This window comes from Lottia gigantea (genome assembly GCF_000327385.1).
Source record: "Lottia gigantea unplaced genomic scaffold LOTGIsca_29, whole genome shotgun sequence".
In the NCBI taxonomy this organism is placed as follows: Eukaryota; Metazoa; Mollusca; class Gastropoda; family Lottiidae; genus Lottia; species Lottia gigantea.
This window is the reverse complement of record NW_008708943.1, coordinates 1,258,780-1,278,096: the sequence shown is the minus strand read 5'-3', so window position 1 is coordinate 1,278,096 and position 19,317 is coordinate 1,258,780. Positions and strand designations below refer to the sequence as shown.

The 19,317-nt window shown below is 33.3% G+C and overlaps 2 protein-coding genes across 2 annotated transcripts; one reads left to right on the top strand and one right to left on the bottom strand.

Moving 5' to 3' along the window:
• Positions 1-813: 813 nt before the first annotated feature.
• Positions 814-2,340, bottom strand: LOTGIDRAFT_161440 (hypothetical protein; the record flags this gene model as incomplete). Its single annotated transcript, XM_009056828.1, has 1 exon — positions 814-2,340. The coding sequence occupies one exon, from the start codon at positions 2,338-2,340 to the stop codon at positions 814-816; it is 1,527 nt and encodes a 508-aa protein (XP_009055076.1).
• A 5,133-nt stretch (positions 2,341-7,473) lies between these two features.
• Positions 7,474-17,678, top strand: LOTGIDRAFT_232475 (hypothetical protein; the record flags this gene model as incomplete). The annotated part of the gene is made up of 23 exons (XM_009056827.1): positions 7,474-7,575; positions 8,064-8,159; positions 8,264-8,450; positions 8,629-8,687; positions 9,018-9,064; positions 9,326-9,409; positions 9,712-9,816; positions 9,993-10,137; positions 10,556-10,644; positions 11,009-11,116; positions 12,206-12,267; positions 13,013-13,049; positions 13,243-13,311; positions 13,951-14,067; positions 14,404-14,450; positions 14,821-14,885; positions 15,126-15,241; positions 15,504-15,546; positions 15,791-15,863; positions 16,204-16,261; positions 16,555-16,808; positions 17,124-17,184; positions 17,640-17,678. The coding sequence occupies exons 1-23, from the start codon at positions 7,506-7,508 to the stop codon at positions 17,676-17,678; spliced, it is 2,031 nt and encodes a 676-aa protein (XP_009055075.1). The 5' UTR covers positions 7,474-7,505.
• Positions 17,679-19,317: the final 1,639 nt, after the last annotated feature.

The following is a 19,317-nucleotide window of genomic DNA, read 5'->3' as shown; positions in this document are numbered from 1 at the left end:
ATAATAAATAAATAAATATTATACAATAAATAAGGCAAATTGCTTTCAAGTCAAAATTAGTACAAAGTAGATAAGATACCCGCTAATGAAATTCAGTAAATATTGAAATTAGAATGAAGTTGGATTGTTTATATAAGAACAAGTGTCAAATATAGAAACAGTTGTTACAACCAACCCATATTGTTAAGAAACCATTTAAAAGTGCGAATAGGTACAGTGTCTGATGTTTGATGCGATGTACGGTATGCGTTTATCATTTACTGTATTTTGTGTCGCAAAATGTGGAACTCGTGTATTCTCTGCTTCAATTTTCCACCATAGCCTGTTGATAATCCTACACCGTCATGGGCATTTATCTGAATCATTATATGAGAGGACAGAATAGGGGCCACATAATTGTCAAGGGGGGTTCACAGGCAATTCTTCCCCATGTCATGTTAATGGAAAAGAAATTTGAATGTAGGGTGGTAAGGGGCATCGAATAGAAACGTCATCGTACACTACACACTCTAAGTACAGTATAGTCAAATCACACGTTAAACCTGTTACATGTATATGACAGACCTATATACCTATTAGTCCGAAACATCTACCTCTGTTCCAGGAAGGGATACAGTTTCAATTTGAATTTTGAAATATATTGTTGAGTATCTTAATCATAGTACTTCCATTTCCAACAAATCTTCACATTAGAAAATCTGCATCTATATATCGTCACTATATTCACTAACAAGTACGGTACGAGATCTTTAATGATGTCTCCAACCATTCGTATACCAAATGTGTGTTCTATTCGAGCTGGATTCCACTCAATCAAAATCCATCTGGCGAAGAGAGGTCATGATTTATTTCTTTACTCAAATCAATATCGCTGAATGTTATGGGAGAGTCAAGAGTACTTGGTGAATCCGGAGAGAATAGAGGACCATCTTCCTCATCGGGGGGCCATTTCACAATTTGTGGACAAGTAGTTCTAAGAGACGCCAGAGGATCCGGATATACCAAATAAAATGTTTCCTTCTCAATGGGGCTATGGACACCACTGTCCGGATCTTGGTCTATGTCGGGCGGGACGGTGAGATGCATGGTTTTCTCTAAGTTCGAGGGTCTGGGCTCCTCCAACCTGGTAGGGAACAGCTCTGTCTCGATGTTTAAACATTCTAGCGGATCTGGAATTCGTAGAAATTGACCTGAGTCTGTATTTCTATTAAATAAGTTTGAATGTTCTTCGAGATTGTCTGAATTTTTATTCTTAATGATTTCTTCCGGGTGCTTAGACATGGAACTAAAGGTTCGCGAAAACTCCATTTTCTTGGACAACAACAATTTTATTTCTCTAGAGGTAATATCCGACAGTTTGTCGTCGTACACCACAGCTTCTCGATAACCATTCAACAAATAAAACACAAGATCTGAGGAACAAACAGATGCTTTGGAATCTTTGTAACTTCCGGTTAAAACGGAAGTAGCCGAGTCCGAACGTTTAAACCTGTCCCTTTTAAGTCGCAATGAACTGGCACCTACTGACGGTGATAAGCTCCGTCCACCGCCTCTCCAGCCCCCGTCTATATTTATTGCATGTTTGATGAAAGTGTCTGGCAAGGGGCTGGATAATTTAAAGTTTTTATTTCGTACGAAAACAGTAGGAATGTCCAGCGACCAGGCACTGACCAGACTTTCACAACAATAGTCATCTGATAAAGTATAGTCACCGAGTAAAAATATTAACGAATCCGCCTCATAAAGCACATCATTAGATCTGTTTATTGGTGAAATGTAAAACACAAAACTAAACGATGTTAACTCTTCCACAATCTGAGGAGTATAATCGATTTCATGTTTATCTTGAAGTTTCCCCGATACACATACCCTCGACACTTTATGGTTATCTGTCACAGTCTCTATGCCAATTTCACTTTCGTTTTCCGGGTCGGAATCGTGTGTCACGGAAATCAATGGAATTTTTGTATTTATTTTCGGTAGTATCACTGCGGTTTGTTTTGTCGGTCGTTTGGGGTTTCCCGTCGTTTTTCGATGTAGTGTCAGTTTCTCCGATTTGTCCGGGTACAAAAAGGGTTTTATAAAATCCCAAAAAGAATCTAAAGAATAATCACTGATAATATTTGGATATATTTCTAGTAGTCCAATAGCTGTGTCCAGAATTTTCTGATGTTGTCGCAACCAACTTACTGCACCTCGATATGTCGGCCAAAACACATTAGGTTTGTATTTGGTCTGACGGGGCACGTGCGGTAATTTCCTTCCTCGACGTCTGATCACCTGTTTGTTACCGTTCAAGCAGCTGTTTGAAAGACAGTTGGAATGAAAATGGTTATTCATTATGTGGACAAATTGGCTTCGTTCTCTCTATATCTTGTTTATCATATGATCTACATTTGTAAGACAGTTAATTAATTGAACAATGTGTCGACCATTGACTTGTATTTGAAATCTGGCCAAGCGGATTAGACATTGTTAAACCAGACGTCACTATAGGTAAGATTATTCAACTCGGTGAACTCGGACATAATTCTGTCGGTGACGGAGAAACAAAGATCTTGTAGAGAGCTTGACCTCAATTTAGAATCACTTACGCAGGCTTTGAACATCTACGAAAATATCCCAACGGTATTTGAAATCAGTTGCCACCTTCTATCGCATTGGGTATCCAAACGACGATTATAGTATATCCCCAAATAAAGTCAAGGGAGTTTCTGATCACAATTATCACGACCGGTCCCAGGCTAGAGTAAAAGTGAGTCCTAATCACAATTTATCACGGCGGAAATTTCAGTATATCCCCGAGCTATAGAGTCAAGTTAGTTGGAGATATAGACGGAAATTACCGCAATCCAGAGTTACATTGAAGTGATTTTCTAATCAAAATTTATCACGACAGAGATTTCCATAAATAGTAAACTGCAGTCAAATGATCAAAATTTATCACAACGGAAATGTCAGTAAAACTCCGAATGGTTCTCAAGAGGACAAAAGTCTTGTTAGCAGATTAGTAAAAGAGAACTAAAGTTATATCACATGTAGAGTTTCTCTTCATGTGTTTGGGTCGCTTTCTTATTAGTCCAATGGTTCCTTCCTCATTAGTCTGATCGGAAGCAGAAAATACTGTATAAGGCTGTATAACTCAATTTAATTGGTCGAGGTTTATCCTGGGCAGCTGTTTTCTGGACTCATTAACTTCTTGTTACATATTATTATGTTCTTCCTAGAAAACAATTAACACATCATTAGCCGTAAAAACCAAATAAGATCAAATTAAGAAGAATATTATTATTTAAATCTCAAATGCATTTTCTTGAATGATAATACTATATGCGCCAAAATTACAATTGACTATAAATCTGTCCAGTATATGAAACGTTATTTTCATTCGAACCACAGATTACAAGAAATATATTATGACATAAAGGCCTGGCCTGGTTACTAAGGCCGACTTCGTATTTTACATTTTCACCACACCTTCAGAATGAAAAGGGAGTCGCGGTGGCTCAGTGAGTTAGACGCTTGCTCGCTAACCTGAAGGTCCAGGGTTCAATCCCGGCATAGGTCGAGATGATACCTTCGGTTTTTTCAACCCGGTTTCCCTCTGTCAGTGATGTAGGTAAGAGGGGCTGACATGGAAAAAGCGTCTAGTCGTTCGGACTGGACAATAAACTTAGGCCCCTTGTGCAACAGGTTGTGCACGTTAAAGATCCCTCGAAATCGAAAAAGAGCAGGCAAATGCCGCTGTCCTGCCAAAATTTCCCTTATTGCCCGTCTTCATTAGCCCAAATGGTGCAGAAAAGTAGGACGTAAAACTCCATTCATTTCATTTTATTTCAGAATGTATAATCAAAAACATCTGCCTTATAGCTAATTTGACAGTTGTCGGTTGGGGTCGAGTCAGAGAAACTAAGCCGCATTTTATAGAGATTTTATAGAGAAAATGGAGAAGTTAGAATTTTGTAAAACATATATTAATTTGCCTTTACGATGCCTGTGAATTAAAAGAATAGAGGCAGGTGTTTCGTTTACACAATGTCTAAGATTCTACCTATTAGCTTGACATTGTGGAGATGTTTTCTTCACTGCTGTAGTACGGATTTGTTCAGTCCGAAACTCGCCTGGCGTTTAATAGATATATACAGTTTTCTTCTAGAGTAAAATAATCTAAAATAACCTTAAAAATGCACGAGATTAAAAATTGGAATAGTGCTTATCGATGCTAATAATATTCCCAATACACATATCAAGTTTGGAAAACGTCTTTACAATCTCTTTTATATCTAAAGAGTCTAAATGAATTTCTATTGATTGGTGTTTTTAAATTACTGATTTACAAATAGTCTTAAAAATTAAAGTCTGAAGTTACCTTAAATTTAGGATCGAATTAGCCAAATACATTTACGAAAACTATATATGTGATGCGTTCAAACTACAAAATAAAATTCAAAAATGAAGTTATTCGGGCGGAATGGATTTTAATTAGTATATAGTGGCCATTGTATATCTATATACAACAACTGTTAATGAACGCTAACTATCATCGTTAGTGACCGCTATTAGTTTTGTAATAATATATGGTTAATAATAAATTATAGGCTGTCGAATAGTTGTCGTACTATCAAAACAATCTCTTACGACGATTTTAAGGTGTGCTACACAGTACGCATCTGACCTGCGTTCAGCTAAAGGAAAACGTTTTGTTACTTTCTTCTGAACTAGTCGTGTAGACAACACGTTTTTTGAAAAAAAATATATTAAATTTTAATTGCCCCGCCCGCTAGTGCTAAACCAGACATCATATGCTTTTAAATCGTTCCTGTACGATAGTGATACTAAAAAAGAATGCAACCAGAGTCACAGTAGTGGAAAATTTTGAGGGACGGAGGCGGTGTCGGAGGGTATATCTCAATGTGGTGACCTAAATCTTGCTGTCCGTTAGCCCATTATCACATGATCCGACCCCTCCCTGTGAAAACAGTAAAAAGATTCCATGTTGTTAGAATAATAATACTACTAATATTACGTCTATAGTCGTACTGTATTTTTTGTAATTCAAATAATGATCAGAAACAATTCGTTTGTCATTTAAAAAGTATTAAAATATGGTATAAACAGTGGAAATAAGTAAAATACGAGAGCTAAAAATCACATACCTGTTAGGTCAATATGGAATATACATCTGCAGAGAATATCTCTAATTGTTTCTACATCGACCATTCCATTATTGATAAGTACTGGCAATTGTCTTCTGGTCGTGTATTCATTTCCATGGTAACTATATCAATATCCATTTGTTAATGGACGGTTATTAAAAAGTCACGCTCGATTGGCGTTACATTAAAGGATGCATCATTATCGAGTAAGAATCATAATATTCATCGATTTATTGTTTCTGAAAACTGTAATTCTTGCTCGGCGTTCAGGTGTCTGCTTTTATGAAACATTTTTCTTCTATAATAATCGATTGATATGACACAACGCGTTCAGTAAATACTTGCATTCTTTTGGTAATTCTTGGAGAGAATAGAGTTACTAGAACAGACTGTTTGATTCTATAGTGTTGGTTTTAGTTGTGTTAAAGTTATATTAGAAGTTAGACGACATAAATTTTAGAGTATATATTTAATAATTCTGAGGTATCCAACTTGAAATGTAAATGACAAACATTGTGTGTATAACTAATGGATGTACGAGGTTATATTTACTGTTCCACAAATTATATATCATTAGAGTTCGCTTAACCAGCAGAAAAATTCGATTTCTATAAATGTCTTTCATTTCATTGGGTCATGGTTGAGAACAGTAAGACATAAAACCCCATTTCATTTCATTAGCTCCTAAGTTGAGAACAGTAAGAACTGAAACTCTATTTTATTTCATTAGCTCCTAAGTTGACATAAAACTCTAACTGTTCCTGAACGGGAGATGGACGTAAAACTCAAGTCAATTGGTGTATGATAGGTGGAAACAAGAAAATAAATCCAGGAAGTCCCATGGGATTTTTTTTCAATAAAGAAATAAGTTGATTAATATAATGTTATCCTATATTTATAGACAATAATTGGATATAGAAAATTAACGAAATTCCCATTTGGTCAATAATTCCTACTTTCATTTTATCACTTCATTATTTGTTATAGTGGATTTTCATCTTCAATCAATTCCAAATTTAATGACCCTTATATTTATTGGTATAATTTGATGGATTTTTATTGGCTAGAAACAGAAAAACTAAGCCCTGATTTTTCATAATCTTCAAATATCTAAAACTTCTGAAAACGCCAATGTTTAAGACGATGAATACAAAATTATTGTGTCTAACTAACTACGGACTTTTTTGTGGGAAATCAGAAGAATGACAGCTCTAGAGCTAGAATTTGAAAAAAAATTGACATTAACAGAAAATAGTAAGGTTGATTAGGCTACAGGGTGACAGGATTACCATTCCTAAAAGCAGTGATGGAGCCAGGTTAACGTCCGAGGGGGGTCGAAATAGCTGAGATTGCCCGAATTTCTAACCTAGTTACCTGCCTGCCACCCCTTTGGCTCCGCCACTGCCTGAAAGATTACAGCAGTTGAAACAGAATAGGATAATGTTCAATATATGTTGATGATCCTTGATAAATATATATCTCTTATTACACATTGCGTCAACCTATTCTCCTTATTTGTCTAGTCGGGGGCAGAGAAGTGTAGGACGTATATTCCATTTCATTGGGCATTACGTTTGTTTTATTTGCACTTTAGAAATGTTATTTATGAGACGATACTGTTAACACTTATATTACACTCAAGGGGATAAAAAGCTTTCGACAACAATATGCGAGATTGACATCCATTTTTTTATAGCCTACCAGCCTAATTCTTTTAATCGCCAGCTTCCATTAGGATGTTTCTGTTTATTTAAATCAAGGTCGGTTCAAAAAATTGTAGCCTAATCAGGGGCCGTAAGGTTTACTTCTTCAATGGTCTGTAAGCCTAATTGAAGTAGGGCGTAAAATTGCATTCATGTCGTATCATTTTTAAGCCTAACTGTTATCTAAGTAAAGAATTTATTATTAGTAAAGGGTCTATGCGTGAAATTCTTATATTATAGACATGATAAAGAGTTCGAAAATGAAGAGTTAAAATTAAGAGAGTAAGAAGAATTAAGCTAATGATAGTATTTTTGGGGAGATGACGGGGGCCTAATAAATATTGATAAATCTGTATACAAAAGATAATATAAAAGGTTCGATGCTGGTTAATGGAAAGACCCCCTACTTTAACTTTTTCATGGTGATGTAATGTAAACATCCTAATCCTAGTAACATACGGCTCTGTAACATACAATAAAAATTTACTGTAGTACGAATCGTACGGGAGACTACTCTCTTTAATGACGTCATCTATTTTGTGGCATTTCCAAAGTGATGACGTAGAGCACATCACATGTACGAGAAGAAATTTCACCATATTTTTCAATCAAAAAATAAGCTTTATTCGAATGAAACTGCATTAAAATGAGTCGCTTTCGCAGTGACAATGAATTCACTGTAACTACTGGCAGAGATGGACACAGATCGTTTGGAGGTAATCGCGTCAGTGTCCTCCTTCGTCGCAAATGTCTGTACCAAACAAAGTGAAAGTGAATAATTTTGAAATAGGACTTAAAAATTATGAGATTTCCATACATCATATTCATGTAGATATATCAGCATTATCTGGATTATGCCTTCTGGTTTATAGCTGAACTGATGAACATTTACTTAGAAATATCAAAACAGAACCTGAACATTGACTTATTATTATGAGATCTATTTTTAATGCTGGTGTCAGTGCCACTGACAGTGGCAGTGGTGATTTGTGAAGACATGTCCATGTGACTGTGCCAAGGTCATTAGCTGTCTTACTAGCTGTCTAACTCTGTCTTACCAAAAAGCCTTATTGCACATATAACATTGTTTTTGACATCTTCACTAGCCTAATTGAGTGCTAGAGAGGGACTGATTTCACATGGTTCAATTCATTATCTTGTAAAAAAACAGTGTTGAACAAATATATTATTTGATCTTTTATAGAACATGATGACAGATGGGCTCCCAGATCACAGAGAGGACGTGGTGGGGGTGGAAAATACAGGGGTCGAGATAATTATGGTGGACGTAACAAATCAGGTAGGTTTTGAAGGATGTTGTGTCCACTCTCTATTTACAATATAACAAAATCCACAAAATTTAGTAGGTCTAAAATTGTATGTAAATTTTTATTAAATTGTCAGGTCGTGGTGAAGGGTCAGATAGAGAAAGTCATAGAGGTGGCCGAGATTATTTAAACCGGGGGCCTAGAGGAATATCTAAACGAGGAAAATCAGTACATTTTAACCCACGAGGAGCCAGATTAGATGATGATGGAGATGAAATGATGGGAGGAGATGATAGTTCTTCTTCTAGAGGTAGATCTAGATTGTAAGTATCATCTTATTTTCTTCAACCACTTGATTCTGAATGGAATTTTTTCTGTCATTTCACAAATACCTGTCGTTTATCATAGAATGTATTTTAACTATATAAATTTTCACACGATAACTTCTGACGGTTATCAAGCCCAAAACAATCTATTTATTTGAGTTGATATTTATTACAGCATTCCATATTCAGCTCGACCTAAATCAAGACGTGGAGGACGTGATAGAGGAGACAGAGGTCAGTTTTCTTTCATTAAGACTATGTTGGTTGCTTGGGAATTTAGTTATGTCTCCAATTCTGTTAGTAATGGATAATCAATAAAGTTATTTAAAGCGTTAGAAACTTTACATGATAGCCTTGGTTGGTTGTGGGTTTTAATGGAGATCAGGGTGTGAAAGTTTGGAGACTTAGACCAGTCAACCCAGATTTTAATTTGATGCCTAAATTCTGGTTGTTATCCTTGAAAATATACTTTTTTCTACATCTTTATTGAGGTATTGATATATAAATTGTTAATGTCAATGCTTATATTTGAAGAATTTTTTATTGTTATTTACACTATTGTAGGAAATACTGTTCGTTTTGAGCCTGTTAGTGACTGGTATAAAGTGATTGTAAGTAGCAAATTTTACCAAATCATTATTCCTATAACTTATAAATCCCTTGTATTGCACTCCAAAGATTCTTGGGATATTTATATTGTAAAAGTTCTTCATTGCAAGCATAGTAAATTCGAGAATAAGAGGATTTAAATCTTAGTGAAAAAGTTCTATACTTTCGTGCAAAGAAGTAAATCTTAAAACATCCACTTTTTGAAATGTGTTAGTTAATATAACTGTAGATTTGCTGTATTTCAAATTGTTTATTTTTTAAAGATTCCATATGGAAAGAAACATGAGAAGTCATTATTATTAAAGACTCTTCTATCCTTAATTGATGGGTCGTTTGAACCAATACAGGTAAGCCTTGTGTCATGTATATTTAATAACATCAATCTTTGTCTTTTGTTTTTTGCAATTAAGATTTTTTGACTGTAGTAAATCCTTTGTGTAACACCTTTTTCATGTCCAACAGAGGTTTGTCATTCACAGAGCTGCCCTATCAGACTAATACTTCATCAGCTCTATTTCATAAACATTCAAAATATGGCTTAGTCCTTCATTCATTTCTTAATGGAGATTTATGGCCCTTCATGGAGTTAATTTCAACCCTGTTTAGGTTTTTATATTTTATTTTGAGGGATTATCATTATTTTTTTCAGTTTCACTATGACTATAAAAATGCTGTGTTTCATGTCAATGATTCTGCTGCTGCGAAACAAATCAAGATGGCTTCCAAGAAAGCCACGTTACCAGACGGCTTTAAGGTAGGTTAAGGATACTTTTCATTTCTTTCAAGGGTTTATTGAGATGCATTTGTCATTGAAAAATTTCTGGTAGCCTTGATGTGTGTGTATTTGCAATAATGATATGTGTGATATGTATACTTGTATACTAAGAATACTTCTGAAATCAATATTTAAAAAGATTTTGTCTATTTCAGTTATTAACGGTAGTAACAGCTTCCCGTTCACCGATTCCATCCAGTCTTAAGGAAGATGTTAAAGAAAAGTTGAAAGTAGTTATGAGTTCTAGATATGACCCAGCAACAAAACTTCTTGATCTCACCTCTCTACATACAGATGAAAGTAAGTTGGTCTTCAGAATTTATTAAAGCCAAGCCTCTTATTCTATTTTGAATTTTCCCCTTAATGTTAACTTACTATTATCTTTCTAATAGGTTTAGAGTTGACAAACACAGTTGCTTGAAAGCAGAGTGGCATCAGATGTTCTTAAGAGTGAGGGAGCCGTGATGGAGAGATAATACTTTCGGATTTGGCATTTCCCTTCTTCATTAGATCAATTAGGTGTAGAAGAGTAGAACATAAGACTTTCATTTCATTTTTTCTAAAGAATGAGCATATCGTACCTCACGAAAGCCTGAATTGTTGAGCTGGAATTAACAGAAAAAGCTCTTACATGATGTGTTGTGTTATAGGCGCCTGTTTTGATTTGGTTTGATTGAACAGGTGTATATACGAGTTAAATGTAACATATTTTAAACAGGTTTAACTAAAGATGAGTTGTACATGTCTTTGAGTAGACCTAATGTCTTAATGACTATAACAGATATAATAAAACAACATATTCCAGAGGTAAGTATGGTGTAAAACTTCATTTCATTATTCTTATGCATCATGCTTAAAGAAATAATCCAGCCAATGATTGTTGGGAAATACCTTTTTGGGAAATACTTGACATTGTTCTTGCTATTTTAAAGTTCTTATAGCATCTGTGAGAGCAAAAAAATCGCTCAATTTTTTGATCAGTCTGTGGTACATGGAGGTTCTAGCGTACACGCAATAAGGATTGTTGATAAATGGAGTTCTTTTAACTAAAAATACGAGAGCGATTATTTCTACTGGTCAGATACGTACTACGCTTGCGCAATTACAGACAAATGGAGTCTGGACATCACGCATACAAAACTGTAGATCATAAAAACTTTTTAATTTTCAGATGATTGGTTTAATATTACGAACAAATAAACTCCATTCTTTAAGTGGGTTGAAAGATTTGGTTGAATCTACTCCCAATTTGACTAATTTAGATCTTTCTGACAATAAGGTAAGAGAACTGACATGAACAACATGGCTGACGTAATCACTGAAACAAACAACAACAACAGGCCAGATAATCTTCTGTTTGTAAAAGTTCAGCTAGAGATGTATTTGTATTGTTCATATCAAAGATGGCTCTTTGTTTTTTGTGATGCAATATTCTTACCAGGTGGCTGCATAAGGAAGACACTTACTTGATAACCTCAGGTCAAGGATTCAATCCCAATATGGAATTGAAATTGAGTAGGTTCATGCTGCTGTCTTGGTAAAATTCCTCTTTTTGCCTTGCCAAACAGTGTCAGAAAGAAGGATTATTATTAATTATCATTTGGTTTGCCTAAATAATTTGATTTTATTCCTTTTCTAGCTGAGTTCCATCTTAGAATTAGACCACATTAAAGACTGGCCACTTGAAATTTTAAACCTAAATCTAAACAGACTGTGTGATACTTTTAAAGATCGTTCTTCGTACATTAGGTAAAAAATAATCAATACCACTGTGGAACGTGGTGGAGTTGGTGGTTGTGTGGTATTGTAGTTCTTTTTTTCTATTCTTGCGTCAATGGTAACAGAATTATATTTTTAATTCTATCAACAAGCAATGGCGTTTGTCACAAAATAATATGACTTGATTCAAGACGTAATTCTCAAAAACTTGTTTTTGGCTGGTTATATTTGATGACAAGCTAAAATTTATTTGGTTTGTTTTTAAAAACTCCTTAGAAATACTGAAAGCATATCTAAAACATGGATGATAAAATTCAATATGGATGACCTTTACCTAATTTCTCACATAGCAATTCACGTTTCATGTCAACATTTTAAAGAAACCATTGGATTTATCTAAGATTAATTCTCTTTATGATTTCTCAAATAAATTGAAAATTTTATGGAATTTTATTTTAAGATAGATTTAATCAAATAAAATGCATATATACCTGAATGTATATATCATTGGATAAGGATGGCTTCTTTTTGTTACAAGAATGACCTGCCATTTTAAAACTTTTGTTGATAATAAATGATAGACCACTTATTTGAAGCTGATTTTAGAATCCAGTCAAGACAGATAACTCTTATATGTTATATAAATCAGACAACAGCTATGATAATTGATATACAGCGTCATCAAGTAACGCGACAGTTAACCAATGACGGGTAAGATCCTCCAGAAGGGAGGACAACCTAAGACAGGTGCTGTCGGGCTTGATAGGGGGCGGGGTTTAGATGCTGCAAATTAGCTGTTGTCAAAGAATAATATATCAAATGGAAAAGTGGAGTATGGAATCAAATGAAGAAACAATGGAGATGGAGATGGAGATTGTGAATATTACAACAAGAACTGTTTGGGTCAACATTCTTGAGAAAAGAGAGTCATCCTATTTTACCCTTACAAAATCTTCTCAAGAACATTTTGGACAGGGTGTTTTATTGAAATCCTTCAAATGATGAAGTAAATATTATTCAGAACAGATATCACTTTTATTTTTGGCTTTTGAGAAAAATAATTCAAAATCTTATTTCAGAAATATTGTCATTGGTTGGTTAACTAGAAAGCTAAAACTAAATTTTAACCCCATGTGTTTTGTCAGAAAAATCTGAAATAAACTATATGATATTTGGCCTATTGGAAAATGGTAACAAAATGAAATCATAGAAGTAATTGGTTATTGATAAATTCGGTTCAAGATTAAATAGTAATTAAAAGGTTGTGACTGCTAACGAAGAAACAGATATAAAGGTCATCTATAATTGATTTAATCACAAAAACAATCTATTTTTTGGACTTTTCTTGGATTTGTTGGTGGAGTATGATGTATGTTGGACAGCTTTGGATTTCTGTTTCAGTTTTATCTTTGTTCTCAATTTTCTCACGTTGCTAAAAATATATGGTTTGTTTCAGTGCTGTAAGGAAGAGATTCAGTAAAATTGTGAGCTTGGTAAGTTTGAGGTTCATATTAGTTAATCTAATTAATTAATAGTCTGCAAAGCTAATATTGTTGATTTCGTACTTGAGTTTATCAAACGGCATCCCTTTTAGAGAGTCCACAAGGTCTATTATGTTAAATTGTCAATTTGACATCCCTTTATGAGAGTCCACTGGCAAATAAAGTTTATTTGTTATATTTTTAGGATGGAAATGTGTTACCACCAACTATTAAGTTTGATTTAGATGCTGTGACTACCCTACCTCCTACCAAGGTAACTTTAAATTTCATATTCAGAATGAGTAGTTTTGGAGGTGGGTGACAAAAACAAGTATTCAGTCTATCTGATGGAATAATAAATCTTGGCCTAGTCTGATATAGGCAATACATGTTAAAAATCCTTTTACATTGCTCACTGCACGCTCTTACTATTTCAGTAGGTAGTTTCATTTCTGATCAAGTTAGCTTCATTTCTGATCAAGTTAGCTTCATTTCTGATCAAGTTAGCTTCATTTCTGATCAAGTTAGTTTCATTTCTGGTCAAGTTAGCTTTATTTCTGGTCAAGTTAGTTTCATTTCTGGTCAAGTTAGTTTCATTTCTGGTCAAGTTAGTTTCATTTCTGGTCAAGTTAGCTTCATTTCTGATCAAGTTAGTTTCATTTCTGATCAAGTTAGCTTCATTTCTGGTCAAGTTAGCTTCATTTCTGGTCAAGTTAGCTTGACATTTCTGGTCAAGTCAGCTTCATTTCTGGTCAAGTTAGCTTGACATTTCTGGTCAAGTCAGCTTCATTTCTGATCAAGTTAGCTTCATTTCTGATCAAGTTTACAACTCTTACTTACATTTACATTGATCTTCAAAGTATACATATATTATGATATTCCTTACAAAATCATTTCAATATTTATATTTTAGGGAAGTTATTTTAGTGATGAGAATATTAAAGGTCTAATTGTCAAGTTTTTACGAGAATTTTACTCCTTATACGACAGCGACAATAGACATCCTTTGATTAATGCCTACCATGACCAGGTAATCTTGTAATGTTTATTATTATTATTTATGTAGATTTTGACTAAATTTGATATGCTTGTTGCCAATAGCTTGACGTCAAAAATTAGAAATATCCATGCCTTGATTTAAATATAAATATCTGTAATGGACTAAGGTTGTCTTTGCCAGATTAATCATTTCAGATAATGGTATAACAAATATCTTTTCCATACCCATTATTTCCTTATCTGAAGTAGATCTTGAGATTTTATACAAATATTACCAATTCACTGAAGCTAGCGGTAGCATCTTAAATGTATAGATATTGTATATTGTTTTTAAGGATTTTCTAATCAGAATATATTATAATTACAGGCAGTGTTTTCATTATCAGCCAGTATAAATGGAGCTATTGAATATAAGTAAGTTGTTTATGTTGCTATTCAAGTTACACTGCATTAAATGTTTTATCAGAAAATGACAAACTCCAGTTAGCCTACTATTTGACTAGCGCTCATCTCTATATGTCAGCACATGTTTTGAATCCAAAGTTTATTTTGGAAATTGAGAATCTTCAACATAATTAGGAATTATACCTCTAGGAATGAACATAAAATCCCCAAATTTGGTCAATAAGGGTTTATATTTATCTGGCTTTACCTGGTGTCAATCCCTCTAATCTGATTACTTCATAAAGATAAGTCATTATTCAAACACGCGTTAAATTTTGGGAGCTGCATAGTGCTATAGTGTTCAGAAAGGACAAAGAATATAATATTTTGTATTTTACAGACAATCCAGTTTACATGATTATATCCCAGAGAGTAGAAATATTATTAAAGGCACTAGAAATCTTGGTATGTTTTATTTTTTTCTTCAAAATCTAAGAATAATACTAATGAAATATTTTTTTTCATATTTTGACAATAATTAACCTCAGTTTCAGCTATTTGTATTACTTTTCAGAATTAAGGTTTGAATCATAGTTGTCGTGCAATTCATTAAAAACTGCATGTGAGAATGCTAATAACCAAACTCTCTGAACACCGAGGCTGGCTTACAGACTATTTCAGAAATTTTCATGTTTTATTTTCCAGATAAAAATTATCGTCAGTTAAAACAAGGAAAGTTAGTTATTGTATCTCAACTCTGTCTGCTACCTAAAACTAACCACGATCCTAATTCTTTTATTGTTGATGTTGGACTAGTCTCGGTGAGTTTCCTTTATCAAACTGTTAAACCTAGAACCATATGGTACAATTCATTCATTATATTCTTAATGAAGTAATAAATATTCTAGAAGTATCCATCCATAATTATTGTCTTATTGATCTATAACTTGTGTTTCTTATATGCAGTCTGAAGTTTTAATAATTTATAATTGAAATGTAGAAACCTTTAATTTAAAAGGTGCATATTAAGGAGATGACATAATTAGTACAGTATGTTTTGAATTGATTTCTTTTTTTTTTCAGCCCAATGTCATGTCCTTTTCTGTTACTGGTGTTTTTAAAGAATGTAAGTTTATTATGGCACAAAATTAAAGAAAATTGTAATATCTCACAATCTGCCCCCTTGGCAACCCGTAATCACCCTGACTCTATCTCACCTGCTACATTAAAAGTTTAGCAGGGTGACACCAGGTGTTTCAGAATAGTGGGTGTCATCATAGAGAAACTCAAATTCAAAAAGCTTTTGGACTTTTTATTTTGACCAAATGATCAAACATCAAATAATGAGTCTGTAAATTTGTTTTTTTCAGCTGACAGCAAAGTAGATAAACCACCAATTAGAGCATTTTCTCGACAGTTTGTAGCTGTACCTAGTGGAGAAGGGTATGTCAAATTAACTATCTGCAGTAGAAAATAAGATTTCATGATCCTAGAGTGTTAGAAGGAAGAGTTCTGAGCATCTATCTCCCAAGTCATGTGGTCATGAAAATACCAGTGTTTTGCACAGGATGTTGCCTACAACTTTCCAAATATTATTAATATGGGACCTGACTGCATGTCTTAAATGATCCTTCAAAATTATTGGATTCACTATTTGTGAATTCTAATATCTGGATAGTTAATTTGATGATGAACTTGTTTCTTTCTCCATGTTATTTATTTATCAGTGTCTTTATATCCTTGCATGACAATGTCTATATTATATTTGATATTTATATTTCAGTATTTTAATCACCAATGACATGTTAACAATAACTAATGCTTTACCAGAACAACAACAGGTACGATTCAAACTAATTCTATCTAATTAAAATTTAACCAAACTGAAGTGGCTATATTGAAAGTAAAAGCTTATAAAAAACAGAAAGAAAGTTTATCTTATCTTAGCCTCGATGAGGAATATATGCGGAAGTGAGAAACCAAAATTTTACGAGACATCATAGGTTTCATGAGCTGCTTGCCATAGTAGTGACAAACTGATTTCAACCAATCATATCATTATGTTCTTTTGACAACTTTGATGTATCTCATTAAAAATTGTTTATTTGAAGATTATATTTCATTATATTTTCAGAATGCCTTCAAGACAACAGGGCCCACACCATCATCTAGTCCAGTTCTAGCCAACCCTCCTTCCTTACCTGGTAAAATGTCACTCACAGCCACACCCTCTTTACCTACTGACATGTCAACAAGCAGTGTCTCCTCCCTTCAGACTAACATGTCTTTAACTGCACCAGCAGCGAGTTCTATTTACACTCCCCAACAACAGCACATGTTACAACAATTTATGCTGGACTCTAAAATGAACCTACAGTTTTCAGCAAAGTGAGTACATAATTTAAATCAAAGTTTGTCACTTTCAACACAAGCAACTGCTCTCCCAGCTGCATAATTATGTGTTATATACCAATGTCAGTGTCATGTGCTTTAGGCTAAATATCTAAGAATGCAGGGTGTGAGAAGTTTTAATTCATTTCACTATGTGTTCAAAGGGTCAATAAATTAAGTTGAAATATAATGGATACATGTGTTTTGTGTGTGATGATATCTTGTTCAGTTCTACACAGCAGTCTGAATTAGAGTGGTACTAATATTGGTTTCCTTGATCTGTATATTAACCACATTGTTTATTTATTGTAGATGTCTTGAAGAAAATATGTGGAATTATGAGAAAGCTGGTCAGATCTTTATAGAATTAAATGTAAGTATTTGATGGAATTCTTATATCTCTCCTGTTTAAGAAGTTCTCAAGGCTCTCTTGTTAATGCTTTTTCAGTCAGCTCAGTCAGTTGATAAGACAAAGCTAAGTTAATTATGACTTTAATGGATAGATATATTAAAGTTTGCCTGTTTGTGAAATATTTTGATGTCGTCTGATAGTAATGTAGGAAAGGGGAAGAGAATGAGAGTTTATTGCATTTGAATATTGTAATAAATATTACAATATGTCAAAATATAATGGAAATAACATTAATATTAGTTTTGTCCTGTTATTTGACGTTTCGGCTTACAGCCTTCTTCAGAAACACCCAAAATAGATCTCAAAAATAGAAACCGAAACGTCAAATAACAGGACAATAATATAGTTTTAATTGGTTTCCCCTTTTTGTGAATTTGTGATATAATTTAAAATTAGTATTATTTGATTCTTTTCAGAAATCTGGAAAAATACCTCCAGAAGCTTTCATCACTTAAAGAATCAAGTTTTGTTCAGTGAAAATATGACAATTTCATGCCCTATTAAGTGTTTTTATTTACTCAAGTCTGAAGTATCTGAAAAGTGATATAAATTAAATGTGAAATGTGAATATCAAAAAGTGCGATAAATAACTTTTATTTTGTGTGAATATGAGGATATTTGAGGTGTAGTTAGACTTGCTTGGCAGATACATCCCAATCAAAAGCCTAGAACTCTATTTGGACTTGACTGGTAAAAACAGTCAAATCAACAATCTGTAGCTCTAGTCAGTTGTGACTGGTAAAAACAACTGAATCAAGAACCTGTCAACACTATCAAAGCTAAAGTAAAAAGCCAAGTTATTCACATCAATTGTCAGACATAATGTACAGCCAATAATGAAAGTGGATTTTTTTGGATAATGCCAGATAGTTATATTACTAGTATAGTAAAATATGTATTATTATTGGTAGAGGCTAAATATTCTAAGAATTCTATGTTAGAAAACATTGGAGAAATGAGAATCCACTTTTTTACATCTCATCTTTTTGGGCTAATTGATGATATTTGGTTCCCGCAAAAATAATTAAGTTTATAATAACTGTTATCCATAAAGTATGAATTTTCTTTTGTACAACTTTCAAAAGTTGAACATATTAATTGTTTCATAATTCTATATCTAAATTAATTCCTAAATTGAAATAAATTCATTAAATTTGTATTTATTGAAATCAAATGAAAATTAAATCCAATAATTTGAATGTAACTACAATTGTTACAAAGTTTTGTTACCTTGTTATATTTTGTGTAAATGTATATATTATATTTGTGGGAAGACAAAATTTTAATTTTCAACTTTTGTAAGAAAATACTTACAAGGTGAAAATATATTACTGGGCCTTCCCCAGACAGCTTTAAGTCAAATATTGAACTCTCCTCAGTCCTGTGGTCTGAAAAAGCCTGCTAAACCAAGGTCCCATGTGCTACAAGCTGTACACTGAAAGATATCTTGACAGTTGATAATTGAAATAAAGTAGGCTAATGGGGCTCTCTTGGCAAAATTTTCCTCATTATACACTTTATAGCATCAAAAGTTAACGGTGATATAAAAGCAGATTTATTTGGGAAACTCTTGACCTTAGATTATTTTGTTATTAAAATCTAGATGTGTATAAATGAACATTTTAATTGTATATTATATTATGTAAATCAATCTGATTAAAATACTGTTCTATATTGAATTTAGTGTTTTGATATTGGAGATACTTCTTTGCCATTTATGATCTGATAGAATTATTCTTTAAATTGTGTTCAGTTGTTTTAAATGTTCACCAATCAAAAACACTGTTTCTATCAAAGTTTCACAATGATTATTCCTGAATTTCGTTAATGAAAGACAGTAGTGGGATAAAATATGACTTAGAACATGTTGCATAAAATAGGGTAAGATCATGGATGGCAAGTGGATTTATCCACATTAAAAAAATATGAAACACTGTGAATTTTTTTCATAACGAATGTTAAGTGATAAAGAATCACTGGTTATATTGTACAAAACAGTATTATATTTCATTCTTCAGTTGTTCTATGGTTTTCAATAATATTAAAATATTTTATTTCTTCTGCTTCGTTTTCATTTAATTCTCTTTCCTACAA